We start from the raw sequence: 23,727 nt of genomic DNA, 5'->3' as shown, positions 1-23,727 counted from the left end.
TTGAGAAAAGATGTACAGGTTCGTAAGTGCTTGCGTAAGTGCTTTATTGAATCTGGCCCTTGTACACCTAAGAATTGACAGTTGAGAGGCGGGACCAAAGAGCTTATCAACCTATGATCGGTTATTAAGCCGTATCAAAACCTTCCCCTACTTGGTTCACAACTGAAAGATCCCGGGTTCGATTCCTTGGCAGGACAGAGACGTTTGGGTACGTTTTCATCCAACTGATGCTTCGATTCACCTAGCAGTAAATAGGCATCTGGGTGCTAGACAACTGTTGTGGACAGCATCCTGAGGAAGGCCAGCAGTTGACCTAGAGGGCCTCGTTAGGCTTAACAGGCCTTCTACCAAGCCCGACCATAGGCCTAGCTTGGTGAATACAAATTTAGAACCCACTCTAGGTATACTCTAGGTATACTTCAGGCAAAATCCAGGTATACTCCTGGTATAGAGTGGACATCATTTACTAAAGTTCTCCCCTCTTAATTATAGCAGTTGATGTATTAATATTATTATTGTAAACGTGTAATTTTGTTCAACAAATTCGTCACCATCCAGTTACTGAACAAACACAACAGTTTTAACCTCACAGGTCGAGAGATTCGCCCATTCGTCTTTAATATAAAACATTAGTCACTTTAATATGCAGCAAATCACAAATTTGAACATTACTTAACAAATAACAAATGACTAAATAATAAATTACAAAATTGAAAAGTTACCCACAAATCAGAGTTTCTCATTTTCTCTCACGTCTTCTTTGCATAAGAGAAAATGTAGTAACGTAATTCTAGGATTAAGCGTCATGCAGACAGCTGCCTGACGTCCATAGTCTTTTCCTCTCTTTTTCACGCACGACAGTACGGGAGAGACGACTTCTGCCTCTTGTTAGCGAGTACTTACCCATCAGTGACACCGGAGGGTGAGGTCTTGCTTTGAGTTGGGTGTCAACCGGTGACCTTTGAGGTCCTCCCGGCCACCATCCTTCACAAGGTGCAGGCCGAGCGTGCTGCCACTGCGCCACGGAGTTACCCAAACTCTTTCATTTGCCGAAAGGAAAGTTATGACGGCATAGTGACGTCACACATCTTATCCATACCAGATATAAAATGCAATTCTATCTCTTACTTTAGTTAGGTCGGTTGTATCCCGCGTCATGCCTCGTCTATGGCCCCTCTGGAGTGCCTGCGCCGGACCAACAGGTGGGTGGTCGGTTGCGTGTGTTGTACTACGGTCCCTGACACACCCCTGAGGGGCCCCTGAGGGCCCCCAGGGGTCTATACTGCAACACAACACGCACCATAGCACTGCAACACCTCGCTGCAATCACTTAAGTAACACCCATCTACAAAGTACTGTCGTAGTGCGTCAGGTCCCCGGTGGAGGGAGGGGGGCGTCCGTCGACATTTATCACGGCATATTTTTCATTACCTTTCACGAGAGCCTTTATTACAGCGGCTCAGAAAGTGAGGAAACGCGTCTACAGGTACCTGAGCTCATTTGCATGCGTGCACGCGCACATGGGAGCGTGTGCACCTTCTTACTGGCGCCTATCTCTCGATTGGTTGAAGGTCGACGATAATAGGGAGGTTTAATGCTAACTAAAATGTATTGTCTTTCATTATTCCTGTAGCTCACTGTCGGCTTCTTCACCCGGTGAAGCCGGTTGGCCGAGCGGACAGCACACTGGACTTGTGATCCTGTGGTCCCGGGTTCGATTCCGGGCGCCAGCGAGAAACCATGGGCAGAGTTTCTTTCACCCTATACCCCTGTTACCTAGCAGTAAAATAGGTACCTGGGTGTTAGTCATCTGTCACGGGCTGCTTCCTGGGGGTGGAGGCCTGGTCGAGGACCGGGCCGCGGGGACACTAAAGCCCCGAAATCATCTCAAGATAACCCCCCATTCTGCAACACGTCCGTCCTCCCCCCCCACCCTCTTTATCCACGCCCACACGTCCCTTCCCTATTTTGTATCCCCCACACACTGATCGCTTCCCCATTTTTACCCGCACTACTTTGTCTCTCTCCCCAACCATCCATGACCTGTTCAGGTTCACTAATGGTCTGAGATGAACATTAGATGATTGTTTTGGAGGGGGGTCAGGTGAAGGCTGGTGAGATTGTGGAGGTTGTGAGGGGACAAGGGTGATAGGATGATATAGAGTGGGATGTGAGGTAGCTTAAGGAGTCTAAGGTAGTGTGGGGGTATATTGTGAGGTTAAGTAGGATGAAATGAGGTGGTGTTCGCTGTGTAGAGCGGTGTGCATTGTTGTGTGAGGTGTAGTGAGGTGTAGTGAGGTGGTATATGGTTATGTAACTTGGTGTGAGATTCTGTTTTCAGTGATGGGAAAGAGGAGAGGCGGGAGACATTAGTGGAATCGGTGCCCTCAACACACCGGTGCCTCTTTCTATTCTCATATCATCCCTCCCCCTCCGCTGTGAACTCAAGTTGATTGCACAGATAATACAAGCTTGCAGTATCAACATACGAGGCGCCTGTATGCATGGTATACGACGATAAGAGCTTCAGGGGGGCAATACACAACCTCCTATATTTAAAGGCTTGAGCATCTTGTTGCAGATGTAATTTAACCGTGCATGCAGAGCTTGCAAGCGGGAGTATAACTCGTACTTTGCAACAACATGTTTGCATTACTTAGTTGCAGTAAATGAATTTAACTGTGGCTAAAGGTAGGCTAGAGGTCGACCCGCCTGTGGGGGGGCCAGGGTCCCTAAGTCCTCCTGATATGTGTCTTGCTGTGTTGTACAGGACGTGAGCTGTGTTTATGTTCCGAGGGACAAGTGTTCCACTACAGGGGCACCACTGTAGGGGTACCACTACAGGGGTACCACTACAAGGGTACCACTACAGGGGCACCACTGTAGAGGTACCACTACAGGGGCACCACTGTAGGGGTACCACTACAGGGGCACCACTGTAGGGGTACCACTACAAGGGCACCACTGTAGGGGTACCACTACAGGGGCACCACTGTAGGGGTACCACTACAGGGGCACCACTGTAGGGGTACCACTAGAGGGGCACCACTACAGGGGCACCACTACAGGGGCACCACTGTAGGGGTACCACTACAGGGGCACCACTACAGGGGCACCACTACAGGGGCACCACTACAGGGGCACCACTACAGGGGCACCACTACAGGGGCACCACTACAAGGGTACCACTAGAGGGGCACCACTACAGGGGCACCACTGTAGGGGTACCACTACAGAGGCACCACTGTAGGGGTACCACTACTAGAGGGGCACCACTACAGGGGCACCACTGTAGGGGTACCACTACAGAGGCACCACTGTAGGGGTACCACTACTAGAGGGGCACCACTACAGGGGCACCACTGTAGGGGTACCACTACAGGGGCACCACTGTAGGGGTACCACTACAGGGGCACCACTGTAGGGGTACCACTACAAGGGTACCACTAGAGGGACACCACTACAGGGGCACCACTGTAGGGGTACCACTACAGGGGTACCACTACAGGGGCACCACTGTAGGGGTACCACTACAGGGGCACCACTGTAGGGGTACCACTAGAGGGGCACCACTGTAGGGGTACCACTACAGGGGCACCACTGTAGGGGTACCACTACAGAGGCACCACTGTAGGGGTACCACTAGAGGGGCACCACTACAGGGGCACCACTACAGGGGCACCACTGTAGGGGTACCACTACAAGGGTACCACTAGAGGGGCACCACTGTAGGGGTACCACTACAGGGGGCACCATTATATGGGGCACATAACAAGGGTTCAACAACAGAGGCACCACTGTAGGGGTACCACTACAGAGGCACCACTGTAGGGGTACCACTAGAGGTGCACCACTGTAGGGGTACCACTAGAGGGGCACCACTGTAGGGGTACCACTAGAGGTGCACCACTGTAGGGGTACCACTAGAGGGGCACCACTGTAGGGGTACCACTAGAGGGGCACCACTACAGGGGCACCACTGTAGGGGTACCACTGTAGGGGTACCACTAGAGGGGCACCACTGTAGGGGTACCACTACAAGGGCACCACTAGAGGGGCACCACTGTAGGGGTACCACTACAGGGGCACCACTGTAGGGGTACCACTACAAGGGTACCACTAGAGGGGCACCACTGTAGGGGTACCACTACAGGGGCACCACTGTAGTGCTGTATTTTATAATAATAAAATATCAAAATATAAATCCAACAACAACATAATAAATCCAACAATATAATAATATTTGGCATAGTTATTTCAGAAATCGTTGTAATAAATGAACTTGCTGTTAGTGTTATCGTCGGCTCTGATACACCAAGCTGTTGGTGTCTGCTTAGAGCCAGTGTCGGAATACTTGCATTCCCCCGTTGTTGTTGCTGTTTAAAATTCAGCTCCTGGGAACAAAAAGTTTCAAGTAGCACGGGCTATGGTGAGCCCGTAGGGGGACTTACCCGGCACAGGAGCGGGGCTGTAACTGTGCATTCCGCCATGGGGAGATGCTCTATATTGTTACTGGATAACGTAGCACAATATAGTAGCCCCCTCAACCGGTTCAGGTTAGGGACACCTGACCATCTAGATATTATAAAGAATTCCAATCAACCGGATATTATTAGGTATCCACTAGCCACACCCCCGCCCCATCCTACGCTCCGACCACATCCCTCCCCCCTCACGCATCCTGGTAGCCCCCTGACGTGTATTGGTAGCCTCTGATGTATCCTGGTAGCGCCCTGACGGATCCTGGTAGCCCCTGGCGTATCTTGGTAGCCCCTCACATACCCTGGAATCCATTATCACGGATCCTGGTACCCCCCTGGCGGATTATAGTAGCCCCTGACGTATTCTAATAGCCCCTGACATATCATGCTAGCCCCTCGCGGATCCTGGTAGCCCCTGGCGGATCCTGGTAACTCCTGACGTATCCAAATAGCCCCTGACATATCTAAGTAGCCCCTAAGGGATCATGGTAGCCCCTCGCGTGTCCTAGTAGCCGCCTCACGTATCCTGGTAGCCGCCTCACGTATCCTGGTAGCCTCCTCACGTATCCTGGTAGCCGCCTCACGTATCCTGGTAGCCTCCTCACGTATCCTGGTAGCCGCCTCACGTATCCTGGTAGCCGCCTCACGTATCCTGGTAGCCGCCTCACGTATCCTGGTAGCCGCCTCACGTATCCTGGTAGCCGCCTCACGTATCCTGGTAGCCGCCTCACGTATCCTGGTAGCCGCCTCACGTATCCTGGTAGCCGCCTCACGTATCCTGGTAGCCGCCTCACGTATCCTGGTAGCCGCCTCACGTATCCTGGTAGCCGCCTCACGTATCCTGGTAGCCCCCAGCTTGGGTGACCCTGGCGGGTCTCTTATTATATCTCTCAACTTCGTCATAATTATGGAATTCCAGGGAGCCTTGATGTCCAGTTGTGGGTGTTGATGGGGGAGGGGAGAAGAGAGGATGGAAGGGGTAGGGAGGATGGGAGGGGTCGTGGAGGAGTATGGAAGGGGGTAGTGTAGCAGAGAGGCGAAACTCTCCTCGTGGAAGGTCACGCTCGTACTAGCGACGACCCTGGCGGTGAGTGTGAAGGTGTCAGGACAGTCTGACCGCCGCCAGACGACCAGAAACTGCAGCTTGCACGGCGCCAGTCGTGCTCCAGGGGGCGCTCGTGCTCCAGGGGGCGCTCGTGCTCCAGGGGGCGCTCGTGCACCTCTATCACACCCTGAGACTTCATAACTCGTGGCATCTTTGGTTAAAACAACTGATTGCAATTGTTATTTGCATTCAGTTCACTGGTAAGTTGAATATTTATAAGTCCTACAGTTGAAGGGAAATAAATCACAGTATCTTGATTGAACGCAAATAACCAGTCCACACACACGTATGAAATGAAAGTGATGACACTTCATTTCACATGTGTGGAATGACATGAGGAGTGAGTCAATCATGCCCCCAGAACATGACAGCTTGCAGGCGAGGAGTCACAATAACGTGGCTGAGGTATGTTGACCAGACCACACACTAGAAGGTGAAGGGACGACGACGTTTCGGTCCGTCCTGGACCATTCTCAAGTCGATTGTCGATTTCGACTTGAGATCAACTTGAGAATGGTCCAGGACGGACCGCAACGTCGTCGTCCCTTCACCTTCTAGTGTGTAGTCTGGTCAACACACGACAGATTGTCACATGACGTGTTAACGACCTGAGCGCCAATGGTTGGTACTCACGTTAGGTTGTATAGTGATGAGGACGGCCTGCTCACTCTGGTCATCTCCGGTGTGGACGAAGATGTAGAGTGAAGGCGGGTGCTTCACCAGCAGGGCCATCACCGCGTCCTGGACGCCGCCGCTAGACTCTCTCAGCCATCATGTATAGCGTTCAGGTGACCTTGCCACTTGGAACGTGGCCTAGTAAAATGTACCCGAGAATGGTGTTGGAAGCTTCAGGAGTCTTGCGTGGAGGACAGGAGCCAGAACCTTGAGGAGGTCTGCGTTTAGGAATGGTGCAAGAACCTGTGTTTTGCCTCCTGGAAAGACGCTAAGAACGTGAGAGTTTCTTGTCTCATTGAAATTAGAACTGTGTGAGGGGCGTCTCACAAGGGTCGCTGGATGCTGCGAGCGGCCAGACGGAATTATCTCTAGACTTTCCCAGCCTTGAAGTCTTGTAGATTTGAGCTTGAAATTTAGCAGTTTCATAAGATCTTCACACTACTGCATAATCTATTATTGGCACCTGTATTAAATATATTGATATATATTTTGTTGAATTAACGTGTGTCTGATTATATGAACGTAATTCATTAAACTATGTTATGGCAATAAACGTAACGTTTTATATTTTAATCGCTTAAAGTTCGAGCGAGGCGGACCGCTTTGACACTTGTCGAATCTCGCATCCCGCGATTGTCAGCCACTGAGGAAACATGAAGGAAACTTTTATAGAAGTCCGAGGTGAGAAGCAAGACCTTAGAGCGCGTGTCTTGTGGGTGTCCGGGGGTGAGGACGCGCCCCTGCACACACACACAGGCACTGGGGAGCTCGCGGGTGTCCAGGCAGGAGTGACCCGCCTCAGGTCTTCATGGTCTCCGCGGCGACGTGGTCGATAGTGGTGTGTGGTACTCGAGCCGCCTGCCCCTGCACCTCGCCTGCCCTTCTGACCCATATTATGCACGCACTTGTCACGAGACGACAGCCAACGCGGGTAATTATTACCGCCTGAACTATAGCGCCAAGAGTTTCTTACGCATTCCATACGTAATTCCAGCCCCGGGGGGAACGGTAGTGTGTAATAACTCGCGCTGAAGGCATGAAGCTTGCGGGAGTTTACGAATTCCAGAGCGAGCGAGGCAAGAGGGAACTAATAAGCATACCTTCGCGGAAAGCGAAATATTCGGCGTTAATCAACGCAGACGGTCAAGGGCACAGTACTTAGGTGTAACCTTCGTAGCCATCAAGGTCCCAGACGAAGTGCTGCATTGTTGAGTTATAACTCTACTACGGGCTCACCATAGCCCGTGCTACTTGGAACTGCTTGTTCCAAGTAGTGAATCTTTAACAACAACAAGCTGCATTGTTACTCAACAGTCAATATAACTCTTGGCTCTCTCTCATCAACTGATATTAATACCACAAAGAGGATATATATATATACACCTCAAGGTCAGAGCGTGCATCTTTCCACTCCCACCACGGCTGCTCCCCCTGCAGCTGCCCGTAGGCCTAACTAAAAATAATTTGCCAGTTCAATTTCACATTATAAAAAATACATTTTGATGCATAGCAATCTGGGCCTTCTTCAGTCTCTGCTGGACTTGTATTATCGGTGTAAATAATTGCGTGTTCTTGTACCACAAACATTGGGGCACATGTTTGTAAACCTAAAACAGAATGAATTATAATTTAATGATGTGTGTGTGTATGCGTTGGTGTGTGTGTGTGTGTGTATTCACCTAGTTGTGCTTGTGGGGGTTGAGCTCTGCTCTTTCGGCCCGGCTCTCAACTGTCTATCAACTATTACTAATAATTTTTTCCACACACACACACACACATACACACACACACACATACACACACACACACATACACACACACACACACACACACACACACACACACACACACACACACACACACACACACACACACACACACACAGGAAGCAGCCCGCAGCAGCTAGCATATGCTGCTACGGACTGCATGTGCTGTGTTTACTAGTTGTGTTTTTGCGGGGGTTGAGCTTTGCTCTTTCGGCCCGCCTCTCAACTGTCAATCAACTGTTTACTAACTACTTTTTTTTTCTTTTTTTTTCACACCACACACACACACCCCAGGAAGCAGCCCGTGACAGCTGACTAACTCCCAGGTACCTATTTACTGCTAGGTAACAGGGGCACTTAGGGTGAAAGAAACTTTGCCCATTTGTTTCTGCCTCGTGCGGGAATCGAACCCGCGCCACAGAATTACGAGTCCTGCGCGCTATCCACCAGGCTACGAGGCCCCTATCCACCAGGCTACGAGGCCCCTTGCTTGTGGGGCCTTGCTTGTGTGTGTGTGTGTGTGTGTGTGTGTGTGTGTGTGTGTGTGTGTGTGTGTGTGTGTGTGTGTGTGTGTGTGTGTGTGTGTAATTACCTAAGTGTAATTACCTAAGTGTAGTTACAGGATGAGAGCTACGCTCGTGGTGTCCCGTCTTCCCATCACTCTTTGTCATATAACGCGTGTGTTATATGACATTCGTGTGTGTGTGTGTGTGTGTGTGTGTGTGTGTGTGTGTGTGTGTGTGTGTGTGTGTGTGTGTGTGTGTGTGTGTGTGTGTGTGTGTGTGTGTGTGAATCCTAAAACTATGTGTATATGGAGGGCGTATGTGTGTGCGCGCGCCCCAGCAGAATCCAGCTTTAGCTCCTGGACCCCCGCCTTTCTAGCTACTGATTGTCTAATGCAATAATTCCTACCCAATTCGTCTCCCATATCTACTGGCATTATGAGTGGAATTCGCTGCCACACCCTGCTCCTCTACACTACTCTTACGATAACAAAAACTAGCTTTGTCAATCTCTGTGACTCATCTGAGTCTTAAGCTTCCATTCAAGTCCTATTGGTCTATTGGTTATCCACTTTAAACGCCTATTTTTCAACTCTGTCAATCCCCCGTAGGTATTTTAAGGGGATTGAAAGAGGTCCCATGCACCACCCTTCACGGGTGAGTTGTGACGGTACCCCAGGTGACGGTACCCCAGGTGAGGAGTGGTGAGACCCCAGGTGATAAGTGGACTCCAGGTGACGGGTGGTGGGGACCCCCGTTTAGGAGAGGGGAAAGGTGATTTCTAGCTAGCTACAAGCTCCCCAACCCCGCCTGTTCCAGTGTAACTGTGGTCATTATGATGTCTTGGGCCTCATATCCTCATATCAAGACTGTGAGGGTCAGTCTGCACGCTACGTCCCTCACCTGTCTCCCCTCACCTAAACCAGTCTCCCCTCAACTCAACCAGTTCCCCCCCCACGTCAACCAGTTTCCACTCACGTCAACCAGTTTCCCCTCACGTCAACCAGTTCCCCTCTCACCCCTCCCTCCATTATTATTACAACAATTATATAATTTTTTCTCTTAATTTGGAATATGCTATTTGAATAACAGAATACAACTTCAATATTGATTGGAGAGAGAGAGAGAGAGAGAGAGAGAGAGAGAGAGAGAGAGAGAGAGAGAGAGAGAGAGAGAGAGAGAGAGAGAGAGAGAGAGAGAGAGAGAGAGAGAGAGAGGAGCTCCTGGGAACCAACAGTAAATAACTTAGTTAAGCTCGTGCTACCTGGAACGTTAAGCTCTGAAAAAATGGTAAAATGAGTCAGAAGTCGTCTACGGCTGAACCCACCAAAGTCAAGAAGGAATCAAAGAGACAAGCAAGCTTAAAAATTTTATTTTTTCTACCAATCTTTTTAGATAAAATTTCTTTTTTTTTCACTTTCAAAATTTCACTTTCTTTTTTTCTCTCAATGAACTTTCAGGCTATGCTGAGCTGCATATACTGATCAGTATTGGTGTAGGATATTCACACGACCATTTAATACTTTACCCACATATTTGTGTCTGTCACTAAAATATTATTTACCAAAAAAAGATGTATAAACCCTCGGGAACAATTAATACATAAATATATTACTAAATAATTTGCAATAACAAACCTACACAATAGCTATACAAGGTTCACCAACAGGAGACTTCGGAGCGGAAGGCGGACTGTGGTTGTTGGAGCTGTTAACATCGCTCCATAACCACCTTCAACTACTGCCAAGGGCCACAATTGGTAAAGGGTCACATATCTCTCCATGTCTTTCAGGACTGTTTTTTGCTCTATCTTTTGAGCTTCGTTAAAATCGTTCTTGGAATATACCCTGGAAACACAAACCGTAACTGTCTCTATTTTCCGCTTGTTACTACTTGTAATAAAGTTGTTACATCTTGGCTTAACGTGTTTATGACGTATTAGAACGTTGTTACAACTTGCTATATTGGTTGTTATAACTGGTTAGGAGGTGTTAAAACTTGTTCGAACGTTGTACCAACGTCGTAGTTTCGGTGTGTGTTTGGTGGGTAGGGAGAGGTTCAGCCTTGTTGCATTCTTCAGCACTACGAACTTCCTGGTTCACTTTTCTCTGTGTGACTTCTTCTATACACCCATTTGAGAGTCCATTGTTGATAAAGGAGCAGCGTCTATTGATTTCCTCGTCAACCTGCTGCTTCCATCTGAAGCTGTTAAGAGCATGATTGACGTAGAAGTCAACAATGCTTTGTACGAACCGCTTAGAGCACTCGTCTTGTCGAGGTGGGGCCTCTTGTCGAGGAAAGACCTTTCACTTTGGTCTGTGATAAACATGCGTCGAAGCCAGAGCCAATAGTTGGGTGGATCAATATGATCTTGCCAGTGAAAAGTGTTATATAAATTCAAAGTATTATCCAGTAAATACTTTTGTAAAATATCATAATTACATTTCCCATCACCAAATGAAAATTTCAAGACCTCCAAGTTGAAAAGACCCCAAAGTATGTGAATTGTCCTGTTGACAGAGTTTACATTTAGTCAAATCTGCATCAGCAGATGTTGCAAACTCCCAGAGGTACTTGTAGCCGAGCCTAAGCCTATAGCAGTGGTGACATCTAGAAGTCTGAATAATAGAATGACGATAGATGGAGGAAATGGTGAGAATTTCACTTTACCTCAAGTCTAGGAGGCCTGGTCGACGACCGGGCCGTGGGGACGCTAAGTCCCGGAAGCACCTCAAGGTAAGGTACGAGATTTTGTTGATGTTCCCGGAATATTACTGCCCCTCAGGCTGCTCAAAGGCAGTCAATTCTCTCTCTTTATGAGCAAAAGTTTGAACTAACTCATCAGTTCTGAAGGCTTGTTGCGCTCCACCTTCAGTAACATCGCTTTGTCTCCACAACATTTTATACATTAGCTACAATATATATATTTACAGAGACAATTCAAACTATACTCTTTGTAGAATTGTTGTTGTGGAAAAAAGTCCAATTGTCGGACTGAGTGGTCAAGTACGCCCCCTCCCACCCCGCGGTCAAGGACACCCCTCCCACCTCGCGGTCAAGGACGTCTCACCATCGGTACTTGTTAAAATGGTTTAAACTCTTCGCCAACACGCTAATCCCGGCTGGGAATATACGACCGCTTGCAGCATGTCCACGGAGCAGGGATATACATAATGTATATACATGTCCACGGAGCAGGGCTATACATAATGTATATACATGTCCACGGAGCAGGGATATACATAATGTATATGCATTCCCACAGAATCGAGATAAACATATATATTCCAATTCCATCATTTTGTCTGAAAGATGTTCTTTCCAAACTTCAGTGAATGTGTGTACGCGTTTCAGTGCTGTACATCCTGGCGGCACTGCCACTCACTGGAAAGCAGCCAAATCTCGTAAATACAGAGATCTTGATCACCACTACAATTTTATCCCCATTGCCTCAGAGACACTTGGTGCCTGGGGTAAAAGTGCTGCTGTTTTTTTTTTTTTAAGGAGTTGGGTTTTTAGGTAACTGAAACAACTAGAGACCCTAGAGCCGCCAGTTTTCTCTTTCAGTGCCTTAGTGTGGCGATCCAGAGAGGAAATGCTCACTGCATCCATGGTTCCTGCCCGCCATCTGAGGAGCTGGAGGAGCTGTTCAACTTGTGACAAGTAGCCTTGTACCCTGCATGTAACCAATGTTGTAACCCCTTTTGTATATTGAAGTTTTAATAAAATAATATGACAAAATACACAAAATAAAATAGGGGGATGGTAGAAGACAATATGTGTGTGTACGCGGGTGTCCCACGAGGCTTCCCCGGATGCTACATATCGTCTTCATTGAGGTCGAGGGTCCCTACAAACGCAACCAGAGGTGGTACCCCTTATATATATATATATATATATATATATATATATATATATATATATATATATATATATATATATATGAAGAGAGCCAAACAAAGCCCAGCTTGCATTAAGCCAGAAGGCCGTAGATAAGATCACACACACGACCACCACTGTGGCGGCCGCCACAATTATTGGCTCCCAGGACGCTCCAATTACTGAAAGAGTTATGGTGTTGTACTGTGTACGTGGGAGCCGGCGTGACGGGCCGGCGTGACGTCTGCGTGACGGTCGGTGTGATGCAACAGCCGTCACAGTCGGAGTATAGAGGTGTGAGAGGCATGAGGAGCAGTAGTGTGAGGGGGAATGAGAAACTGTGGGGGTGAGGGGAGAGTATGAGATCAAGTGACGATGGCGTGACGAGGAGAGGACTCTGCCAGTGTGGCTGCCAGTGTGACAGCTTGGCACAAGAACCTCTACATCAGTTGATTGACAATCAAGAGGCGGGACCAAAGAGCCGAAGCTCAATCCCCGCTAGCACAACTAGGTGAGTACGACCACAAGAGGTGTAATGAAGCAATTTAACAGAAGGGCTGAAGAACCTAAACACACTCATAAACAACCAGGAAAAACTGGTTACTGGACATCGACCCGAGTAAATGCAAGGTAATAAGGGGTAGAAACGGCAGCATTAAGACATAAAGATAAATGCATGGTACGGGGAGTTGGAAAAGCTCTCTCCAGCAAGACGTTCGAAGCAGGCAACCCAGCACTACTTCGTGTCGCAGTCTGATCTGGAACGAAGCCCATAGAAACATCCTGGGAATAAATATTGTTCCTTAAAAAACTATTTATTAAAAATGGTGTAAATTCCATTGAATTACCAGAATTATTATTAACTACTTATTAGAGAGTTCTACAAATGAAACCTAATTATCAATGTACCAGACCTGCATCAAACTTTTAAAAGAGAATAGTAATTGTCAAATAAGTTACAGCCCCGCACGGGCTCACCATAGCCCGTGCCACTTGCCCCGCTTCAGTGCCAGTAAGTCCACTACGGGCTCACCATAGCCCGTGCTACTTGCCCCGCTTCTGTGCCAGGTAAGTCCACTACGGGCTCACCATAGCCCGTGCTACTTGCCCCGCTTCTGTGCCGGGTAAGCCCACTACGGGCTCACCATAGCCCGTGCTACTTGCCCCGCTCCTGTGCCAGGTAAGTCCACTACGGGCTCACCATAGCCCGTGCTACTTGCCCCGCTCCTGTCCCAGGTAAGTCCACTACGGGCTCACCATAGCCCGTGCTACCTGCCCCGCTCCTGTGCCAGGTAAGTCCACTACGGGCTCACCATAGCCCGTGCTACTTGCCCCGCTCCTGTCCCAGGTAAGTCCACTACGGGCTCACCATAGCCCGTGCTACTTGCCCCGCTCCTGTGCCAGGTAAGTCCACTACGGGCTCACAATACCCTGTGCTACTTGCAGCTCCTGTGCCAGGTAAGTCCACTACGGGCTCACCATAGCCCATGTTACTTGCCGCTCCTGTGCCAGGTAAGTCCACTACGGGCTCACAATAGCCCGTGCTACTTGGAACTTTTTGTTCAGAGCAGCTGAATCTTAAGGAACAACAACGTGAGCGTCTGAGTGTGTGTGTGCGTGAGCGTCTGAGTGTGCGTGTGCGTGAGCGTGCGCACGAGCTCACGTGACCATAACTCAGTTCAGGAATGCTGTAAAAGGGTAAGGTTTAAATACAAGTATCCCAGACTGTGTCGTAAAGCAAGCAAGGTGAGAGGCTCTAAGACGAGAGAGTTAGTTAGTTTACTTCATTTATTATGCACCCCATACCCATCTTGAGGGCGGTAGTGGAGTTACAGAGGCACATAATGGGCTCAGGGACTGAACCCCACGATTCATTTAGCTAAGCAAGTTACAAATCTTGATGAGCTAGTTACAAAATTCAGTATAAGTCGTCACATCAACAATGGGTTCGAAATCGACCACAAGTACAGTTTCTAAATTAAGCAACTGACATATGTGGAGAGCTAGAGAGAGAGAGAAGAGAGACTCTTCGTGTCTCTCTACACGACTCTTTGGAGGTCGTGTAGAGGTCTCTCTACACGACCTCTCAGGAGAGGGAAGGTTGCATACGACTCTCAGGAGAGGGCTGTATGTGAACTCTTAGGAGAGGGCTGTATACGAACTCTCAGGAGAGGGCTGTATACGACCTCTCAGGAGAGGGCTGTATACGACCTCTCAGGAGAGGGCTGTATACGAACTCTCAGGAGAGGGCTGTATACGACCTCTCAGGAGAGGGCTGTATACGACCTCTCAGGAGAGGGCTGTATACGAACTCTCAGGAGAAGGCTGTATACGAACTCTCAGAAGAGTCAGAGAGCTATACAGCTCTCAGGAGGGAAAGAAAACAGTGTATCAGTTCCCATGGGAACGGGAGCTTGGTGCACTACTTCTCCAGGGCGTAGGAGAGGTGTGAACGACTACCAGGCCAACCAGCGTTGTTGTTGTATATAACGACGCTCATTGGCTGTTGGTCCGATGTACACCGAACTCACTTCGCTCAGTTAATTCTTCTTAAAAGTATTTGTGTTCAAAACACGCGCAAAATTTTAACTATCTTGGTTACAGTTTCCATCGTTGTTGTTGATGTTTTAGATTCAGCAACTGGGAGCCAAAAGTTCCAAGCAGCACGGGCTATGGTGAGCCCGTAGTGAACTTCCCTGGCACAGGAGTGGGGGCTGTGACTGGCAGTTTCCATCACTTCAAGTTACTAAAGGCCAATTTTTCTCCCAATAAGGCCTCCTCGTGTGTAATACAATCAAACTCTTACCAGTGGATATCAAACATATTTTGCAAACATTTTAGAAGACCTACTTCTTTACCTATCAAGCTGGGAGCATCAGTAACTATTCCTGAAAGGTCCACATGTCGTTTGAACAATTCGTTTACTTCTGCTTTGCGTATATCAGTCCCTGTGGTATGTTCAGGTAATGTTATCAAGTTAACCAGTTCTTCACATATTAACGATAATATTTATATATTTATTTACGTGTGGGGGTTTAAAGAGTCAAAGTCTCACTGGTTCACTGCCATATTTAACATTAATTTTCCCTGAATTTAGGTTTTTGTTATTGGAGCTTTATTAATTACTGTGTGTATGGCCCGTGTTTGTGTGTGGGTGGGGGAAGGTGGGGCCCTGATACGTGCATGCGGGGGAAGGTGGGACCCTCATACGTGCATGTGGGGGAAGGTGGGACCCTGATACGTGCATGTGGGGGAAGGTGGGACCCTCATACGTGCATGTGGGGGAAGGTGGGACCCTCATACGTGCATGTGGGGGAAGGTGGGGCCCTGATACGTGCATGTGGGGAAGGTGGGACCCTGTACGTGCATGTGGGACCCTGTACGTGCATGTGGGACCCTGTACGTGCATGTGGGGAAGGTGGGACCCTGATACGTGCATGTGGGGAAGGTGGGACCCTGTACGTGCATGTGGGGGAGGTGGGACCCTGATACGTGCATGTGGGGGAGGTGAGACGTGCATGGTTTACGAGGTGTCAGGGTAAGCGAGCTCCAGCAGGGGTCCAGCCTACACCTACGTGCTTGATGAACAGCTTCCATTTGATCTGTTGACACAACGTCACTCATGTCTGTATGGAGGCAAGTACGCAGGTTGTTGTGGTAAGTGAAGGGTGGCCAAGGCAGGGAAGGATGTTTACTTAGAGCTGTGTAACTGTAAGTGAAGGGTGGCCAAGGCAGGGAAGGATGTTTACTTAGAGCTGTGTAACTGTAAGTGAAGGGTGGCCAAGACAGGGAAGGATGTTTACTTAGAGCTGTGTAACTGTAAGTGAAGGGTGGCCAAGGCAGGGAAGGATGTTTACTTAGAGCTGTGTAACTGTAAGTGAAGGGTGGCCAAGGCAGGGAAGGATGTTTACTTAGAGCTGTGTAACTGTAAGTGAAGGGTGGCCAAGGCAGGGAAGGATGTTTACTTAGAGCTGTGTAACTGTAAGTGAAGGGTGGCCAAGGCAGGGAAGGATGTTTACTTAGAGCTGTGTAACTGTAAGTGAAGGGTGGCCAAGACAGGGAAGGATGTTTACTTAGAGCTGTGTAACTGTAAGTGAAGGGTGGCCAAGACAGGGAAGGATGTTTACTTAGAGCTGTGTAACTGTAAGTGAAGGGTGGCCAAGGCAGGGAAGGGTGTTTACTTAGAACTGTGTAACTGTAAGTGAAGGGTGGCCAAGGCAGGGAAGGATGTTTACTTAGAACTGTGTAACTGTAAGTGAAGGGTGGCCAAGGCAGGGAAGGGTGTTTACTTAGAACTGTGTAACTGTAAGTGAAGGGTGGCCAAGGCAGGGAAGGGTGTTTACTTAGAACTGTGTAACTGTAAGTGAAGGGTGGTCAAGGCAGGGAAGGGCCACCCTTAGAGAGCTGTGTAACTATTTCACTCACTCACGGATACTAGAAAATAGTCTCATACACAAATCAAATCAAAAGAATTGTTATAAATAGTTGTACGTCAATAATAGGGAAAGATTACATCAAATTCTCAGTACATTAATAACATAAGAGTGTCACAATAACAACACAGAATGTAAACATTGTCATTACCAGAATCAGAAACACTATTCGTAGCAATTTAAATGATTACGATAATGTCTGGACTAAACACCTGTTTAGTCCATTCAGTATAAATCAAACTTACCTATTGTGGCATAAAATGAGTGACGTTAATCTTACAAACTGAAAGGCGATATATTGTAAAACCAAAGTGAAGTTTATCGTTACGACGATAAGGCAAATATTGGCACAATTTATATCACTAAATTAGAATGAGACGGCAATTAGAAGTAGAACTAATATCAATTAATGCCGTGACATTATAGACATTAGCACACTCTCAGTATTCTACATCAACACACAACCCGTTCTCGCACTTACTTTAGTCAATATTGGCTTATTTAATAAGTGCATATGTGACATACTAATTGATTGTGAATATTTTAGTTTATCTTGAAAAGCTTCATAGAAAACACCGACCTCACCTAACCTTCTTAGTATGTTAAGATAAGCATCTTATTGCTTCGTAATTACAATTATTACTTAACCTATACCTATAATGGGTTATGTAATAATTGTAATTACGAAGCAATAAAATGCTTATCTTAACATACTAAGAAGGTTAAGTAAGGTCGGTGTTTTCTATGAAGCTTTTCAAGGTAAACTAAAATATTTCCAATCAATTAGTATGTCACATATGCATTTATTAAATAAGCCAATATTGACTATAAGCAAGTGCGAGAACGGGTTGCACACATTCAGGGACTCCCGGCTCAAAATTGCTCAAGACACACAACTCATATAACATTGATATGACTTCCATAGAACTCAAAATGCTGGCAGTGAGCCATCTCCGCTACAATAGATTCTTTATCTCTGGTAAAGTCTGGCCTTGCCCGAAACGCTATGCTTACTAGTGGCTTTAGGTATTGTATGTACTATCTCTTTCTTTAAATCCAACATTATGTTTGTAACTCATCTGCAATGTATGTACCTTTACCTGAATAAAGAATTTGAATCTGAATCGTATCATTCCAAATATCCAGCTGGTGGCCCCCTTGCCTTACCTGCTGACTATTTGTGTTATTCTCTCCTGTATTCCTCCTACACTATTACATCAGTCACTCATTCTTAAGTTGCATTTCCTGACAATTAAGAGTATATATCTGGACAAATTTGTGTTAACCATGTAACCAATTTATCAAAACCATAAGTTGCTTAACTAAATAAATTGTGAAGTCCAGTTCCTGAACCACTATGCCTCTAACTTTGCCTAATAATTAAAAACAATTATCAATATTTCTGGAACTATTGATATCACAGCATCCTGCCAGGCACTTGACAATGGAGGCTCATACCTTAAGATGGGGTCAAATGAGCCTCCATACCTGAAGATGGGGGGGTCAAATGAGGCTCCTACCTTAAGATGGGGTCAAATGAGCCTCCATACCTGAAGATGGGGGGGGGTCAAATGAGGCTCCTACCTCAAGATGGGGTCAAATGAGCCTCCATACCTGAAGGTGGGGGGGGGGGGTCAAATGAGCCTCCTACCTCAAGATGGGGTGAAATGAGCCTCCATACCTGAAGATGGGGGGGGGGTCAAATGAGCCTCCATACCTGAAGATGGGGGAGTCAAATGAGGCTCCTACCTTAAGATGGGGTCAAATGAGCCTCCATACCTGAAGATGGGGGGGGTCAAATGAGGCTCCTACCTTAAGATGGGGTCAAATGAGCCTCCATACCTGAAGGTGGGGGGTGTCCATACCTGAAGGTGGGGGGTGTCCATGTAACACGGGTTTGGGTTCCTCTCTCTTTACTTCCTTCTTTCTACCCCCTCTACCCGTATTCTTACTTTTATTTCTAAACCAAGGGACTCCAAAACTTTTAACAAAGCCAACTCCACGCCACGTGGTCCTAAGACGATTGACCGACTTAGGATTCTACACCCAGTATGACGTGACCTAAGCTCTGAACAAAACCCTAGAGTCACCTCTGCTGCCACCACCAGACCAGTAATACAAGAGCAATGATCGAGGTCTGGATCGATCACGCTAATTAATCAACCTAGGGGCTTGATCCCCACTATAAACGATGACCTTGAGTGTGGAATAAATTACACGGTAATGATAATTCCGATTCGATGTTAGAATCGGCGCCCAATGCAACTCTGCCTCGTGTGGACCACGTGACCAGGACAAGTATACACATAAACAAATGGAAACAATAAAATGCAAATTAATAACAAATTTAATTTATTAAAAGAAAACTAAAACAAAATCTAAAAAATGTTCACTCCCTATCACTTTAACACTCCCTACTTGACCTGAGTGGCAAATGAGACTATTTCTATACTTAACAATAGCAACTATACCTTGGGCGACCACAGTTCTAGGTGTTGGGCCTGTTCTTGGGGAGAGGTAAGATGTTTGACCTCTCCTAGCTGCTTCCGTGACCACACTGCTTTGTCCTCGTCTGGCCTAGCCCAGACTAGAACCTTGTATCCTTCCGCCTAGTCAAAGTTCTACCCAGTTACTTTAGCAAGGTTTAAGTTATAACAATTAACCTCTGTTGTACTTAATTGATCCAGACTGGTTGAATTATTTTACTGAATTAAATTACAAACATCTAACGGCAGAGCTGTTCCCGATCACAAAAATGGTTATTAAAACTTTGAGAAATATTAGACATGTCAACCCTGCTGACCTATGACCGCCGGTCACTCCGCCTCAAAAGTTAGATCTGATTCGTGACGTCACTGATGGTGACTTAAACTCAATAATTAGAATACTCTTGATATTGTATCCAGTACTATTATACAATACAATTTTAATGCAAAATGAATAAAGGCTAATTTTCTCTAAATTCCTGAATACTATAGGATGATTCATTATACGCAGATATGAACAAAGCGTCGGTTATTTCCACCGCGAATTCCCCTGGGGGTCAGGTCACCATGCGGCTCAGCTTCCCATTCTCTTTTGTCGATAAACCACTCTGGATAATTCTTACAACAGCCTAGTTTGTTACATCCATACCTGAAGGTGGGGGGTGTCAAATGAGCCTCCTACCTCAAGATGGGGTCAAATGAGCCTCCATACCTGAAGATGGGGGGGTCAAATGAGCCTCCATACCTGAAGATGGGGGGTCAAATGAGCCTCCATACCTGAAGGTGGGGGGGGTCAAATGAGCCTCCATACCTGAAGATGGGGGGGTCAAATGAGCCTCCATACCTGAAGATGGGGGGTCAAATGAGGCTCCTACCTGAAGCAGGGAAGCCTCATATAAAGACAACAACAGGTAGAGACAATTGACCTACCTGTAGATGTTTGTTGTCAGTCACATCTCCAGGTCCCTTCCGTCTAGGCTGACGCTTCACTTGCTTCTCGTTTTCCTGCGTCTTTATTTGTCTCTGTTTCTTGTTAGATTTCTGTTTCTCGTTATACTCCTGCTTTTTGTCAAATTTGTTTTTATCGTTATACACCTGCTTATCGTTATATCCCTGCTTATCGTTATATTTATGTTTCTCTTTTAACTTCTGTTTCTCATCGTATATCTGTTTTTTGCTCTGCTTTTCTGGGTTCTTATTATCTTCCCAATTTTCTTTTTCCCGTTGTGCATTATTTCGTTTCATTATATTCCTTCTACCGTCGTCATCTTCGGATTGTTCATCTCTCCAGGCGGTCTTGGGTTTATTTTCCTTGCCTCGCCTAGTCTGTTGCTCCTCTGTTTCGTCCGGTTCTTCACCCTCCTCCTCCTCCTCGTATGTACCATTTAGCTCATTATTGTACTTCTCCCGAAGCCGTTCTGACTCCCGCCAGTGCTCTTGCACGAAGTCCTCGTAGTTCGAGTCGGGGGGATAGTAGCCCAGGTCTTCGTCAGCGTCGCTGACGTGGATAGTAGGCATGTTGAAGGTAGCAACGCCGAGGCCGTCCGTACTCGACGGTCTCATGCTCGACTTACCACTAACTCTTTTGGCATGATCGCGTGCCGGATTAGCCCTCCTGGATGCTCTTCTCCGGGCACTCTTTGGGCGGGCCGTTGAGACGGTGTTTAGGTCAAGTTTGTGGAAGATTTGGACTGCATTGTGGGGGTCGCCGCTCGAGTCTGGGCCGACCTCCTCCTGATCACTGCTGGAGTCCGGCCCGATCTCTTCCTTATCACTGATGGGTTTCGGCCCGACCTCGTGATCACTACTGGGGGTTGATCCGGCCTCCTGGTCACTACTGGGGGTTGATCCGGCCTCCTGGTCACTACTGGGGATCGGTCCGGCCTCCTGGTCACTACTGGGGGTCGGTCCGGCCTCCTGGTCACTACTGGGGGTTGGTCCGGCCTCCTGGTCACTACTGGGGGTAGGTCCGGCCTCCTGGTCACTACTGGGGGTAGGTCCGGCCTCCTGGTCACTACTGGGGGTCGGTCCGGCCTCCTGATCACTACCGGGGGTCAATCCGGCCTCCTGGACACTACTGGGGGTCGGTCCGATCTCCTGGTCACTACTGGGGGTCAATCCGGCCTCCTGGACACTACTGGGGGTCGGTCCGGCCTCCTGGTCACTACTGCGGGTCAATCCGGCCTCCTGGACACTACTGGGGGTCGGTCCGGCCTCCTGATCACTACTAGTTGTCGGTCCGGCCTCCTGGTCACTACTGGGGGTCGGTCCGGCCTCCTGGTCACTACTAGTTGTCGGTCCGGCCTCCTGAACACTACTGGGGGTAGGTCCGGCCTCCTGGACACTACTGGGGGTCGGTCCGGCCTCCTGGTCACTACTGGGCTTGGGCCCGACCTGCTCCTGATAACTCGTGCGGACGTCAGTGGTGGCGCGCTTCGCATCCGACGACCCCTTGCCTGCCAGTGCTTTCAGTATTGATCTCATCGAATGGCTGGTCAAGATATTGAGTGGTGAAGATGCCCATCACTCCAGGCAACGGACACTCGCCCACACCACTTCATTATCCACTTAAACCACACACCACAACCACCAAGCAACGGGTCAACAGTTTTCCGTTGTCTTATCGCTGATGAGTTGCATAAATCAACACGATCTGTTCTATTTTGCAACTACTGTAGACTACATTTGTATCCAAACACATATTAGAAATGTTAATTTACGTTATATAGAAAATTAAAATTGAATGTATTTTGTATAGCCACAGAATCGTTCTCCAATCTTTATAGGATAAGTGTTTATCACTATATCAGATATGTGCATAACTAAACTGGCGGTGTCAGCAGCACATGTAACACCTGACGGAGGTGTTGGCATTTAGGGGGAGCCGCTCCACACACGTGATACACCAGTAAACACCTGACGGGGTGTAGGTACCCAGGGGGCGCCGCTCCACACACGTGATAGACAAGTAAACACCTGACGGAGGTGTAGGTACCCGGAGGGCGCCGCTCCACACACCAGTAAACACCTGACTGAGGTGTAGGTACCCAGGGGGGCGCCGCTCCACACACGTGATACACCAGTAAACACCTGACTGAGGTGTAGGTACCCAGGGGGGCGCCGCTCCACACACGTGATACACCAGTAAACACCTGACGGGGTGAAGGTACCCAGGGGGGCGCCGCTCCAGACACGTGATACACCAGTAAACACCTGACGGAGGTGTAGGTACCCAGGGGGGCGCCGCTCCACACACGTGATACACCAGTAAACACCTGACGGGGTGAAGGGTAGGCAGGGGCGCCGCTCCACACTGCGCGCGCCATGTTTGTTTACTTCGTTGCCAGGAAGTGGTGAGCCTCCACGCCGTAGCCAACCAATGAGACACTCACTTGTTCGGTTCAATTCAGAATTATCTCGTTTAATTAGACGAAATATATTTTTATAATCTTTAATCAACAAAAATATATATAAAAGTTTTGTTATTCATGCTTTTTATAATATCAAGTTTGTTGTTTTATAGATGCAAATTATGCTATGATGTTTGCAAGGACCCGGACAACCTCTTAAGACATATTACTGATTACTTTGCAGTATGACTCCCATGTTATGGTTGTAAGTCCCAGTGTAAGTCCAAATGTAATTATTAATCCTCCCACAGTACATGTAAATCAGTGAAAAAAATTTATATAACCCAATAGTTAAATATTAAAATTCTAATATGGCAATTTATGATAAAAATAACTTTTGGCTACAGCTGATTGTGATTGTAAATGTTCATCCATCATCTAACAGCGAAAGAAAACTTTACCAATGTTTGCAGCAATCAGCAAAGAGAGGGGGTGAAGGAGGGAGGGGGGGGGGAGAGAAGGGGTAGAAGGGAGAGGGAAAGAGTGATAGAGTAGAGGAGAGTGAGAGGAAGGAGAAAAGGGGGGGGGGGGGTATATTTGACTTGATGTCATAATACCTGTTATCTGGGCTGGTGAACTCACCTAGTTATGCTTGCGGGGGTTGAGCTTTGGCTCTTTGGTCCCGCCTCTCAACTGTCAATCAACTGGTGTACAGATTTCTGAGCCTATTGGGCTCTATCATATCTACACTTGAAACTGTGTATGGAGTCAGCCTCCACCTGGTGTGGATGAGATCAAGTGGGCTGGTGTGGATGAGGTGGATCGGGTCATGTGGGCTCGGCTAGGTGGTGTCATGTGGAATGGTAAGGACTGGTGGTTCAGTCACTGAATAGTTAAATAACAAAGACAGTGGTGTTAAGTACTGCGACTCGCAGAGTGCACTCCTGACAATGAACGCACATAGTAGTAACACCCTGAAAATAATCAATGATATTCGAATGAACGCTTGAGCTGCTAAACAACGTTTATATGAGATTAAATTTCTTTGG

The 23,727-nt window shown here is 47.6% G+C and overlaps 1 protein-coding gene across 1 annotated transcript in view; it reads right to left on the bottom strand.

Moving 5' to 3' along the window:
• Positions 1 to 23,128, bottom strand: part of DCX-EMAP (Doublecortin-domain-containing echinoderm-microtubule-associated protein) — a 92,659-nt gene extending 69,531 nt beyond the window's left edge. Inside the window, exon 1 of the mRNA XM_069337328.1 lies at positions 20,259 to 23,128. Coding sequence (XP_069193429.1) covers positions 20,259 to 21,812 — 1,554 coding nt within the window. The 5' untranslated portion in view covers positions 21,813 to 23,128. The remainder of the gene's footprint in view (positions 1 to 20,258) is intronic.
• Positions 23,129 to 23,727: the final 599 nt, after the last annotated feature.

Source organism: Procambarus clarkii, chromosome 37 (genome assembly GCF_040958095.1).
Source record: "Procambarus clarkii isolate CNS0578487 chromosome 37, FALCON_Pclarkii_2.0, whole genome shotgun sequence".
Classification (NCBI taxonomy): Eukaryota; Metazoa; Arthropoda; class Malacostraca; order Decapoda; family Cambaridae; genus Procambarus; species Procambarus clarkii.
This window is presented reverse-complemented; position numbering and strand designations above follow the sequence as displayed.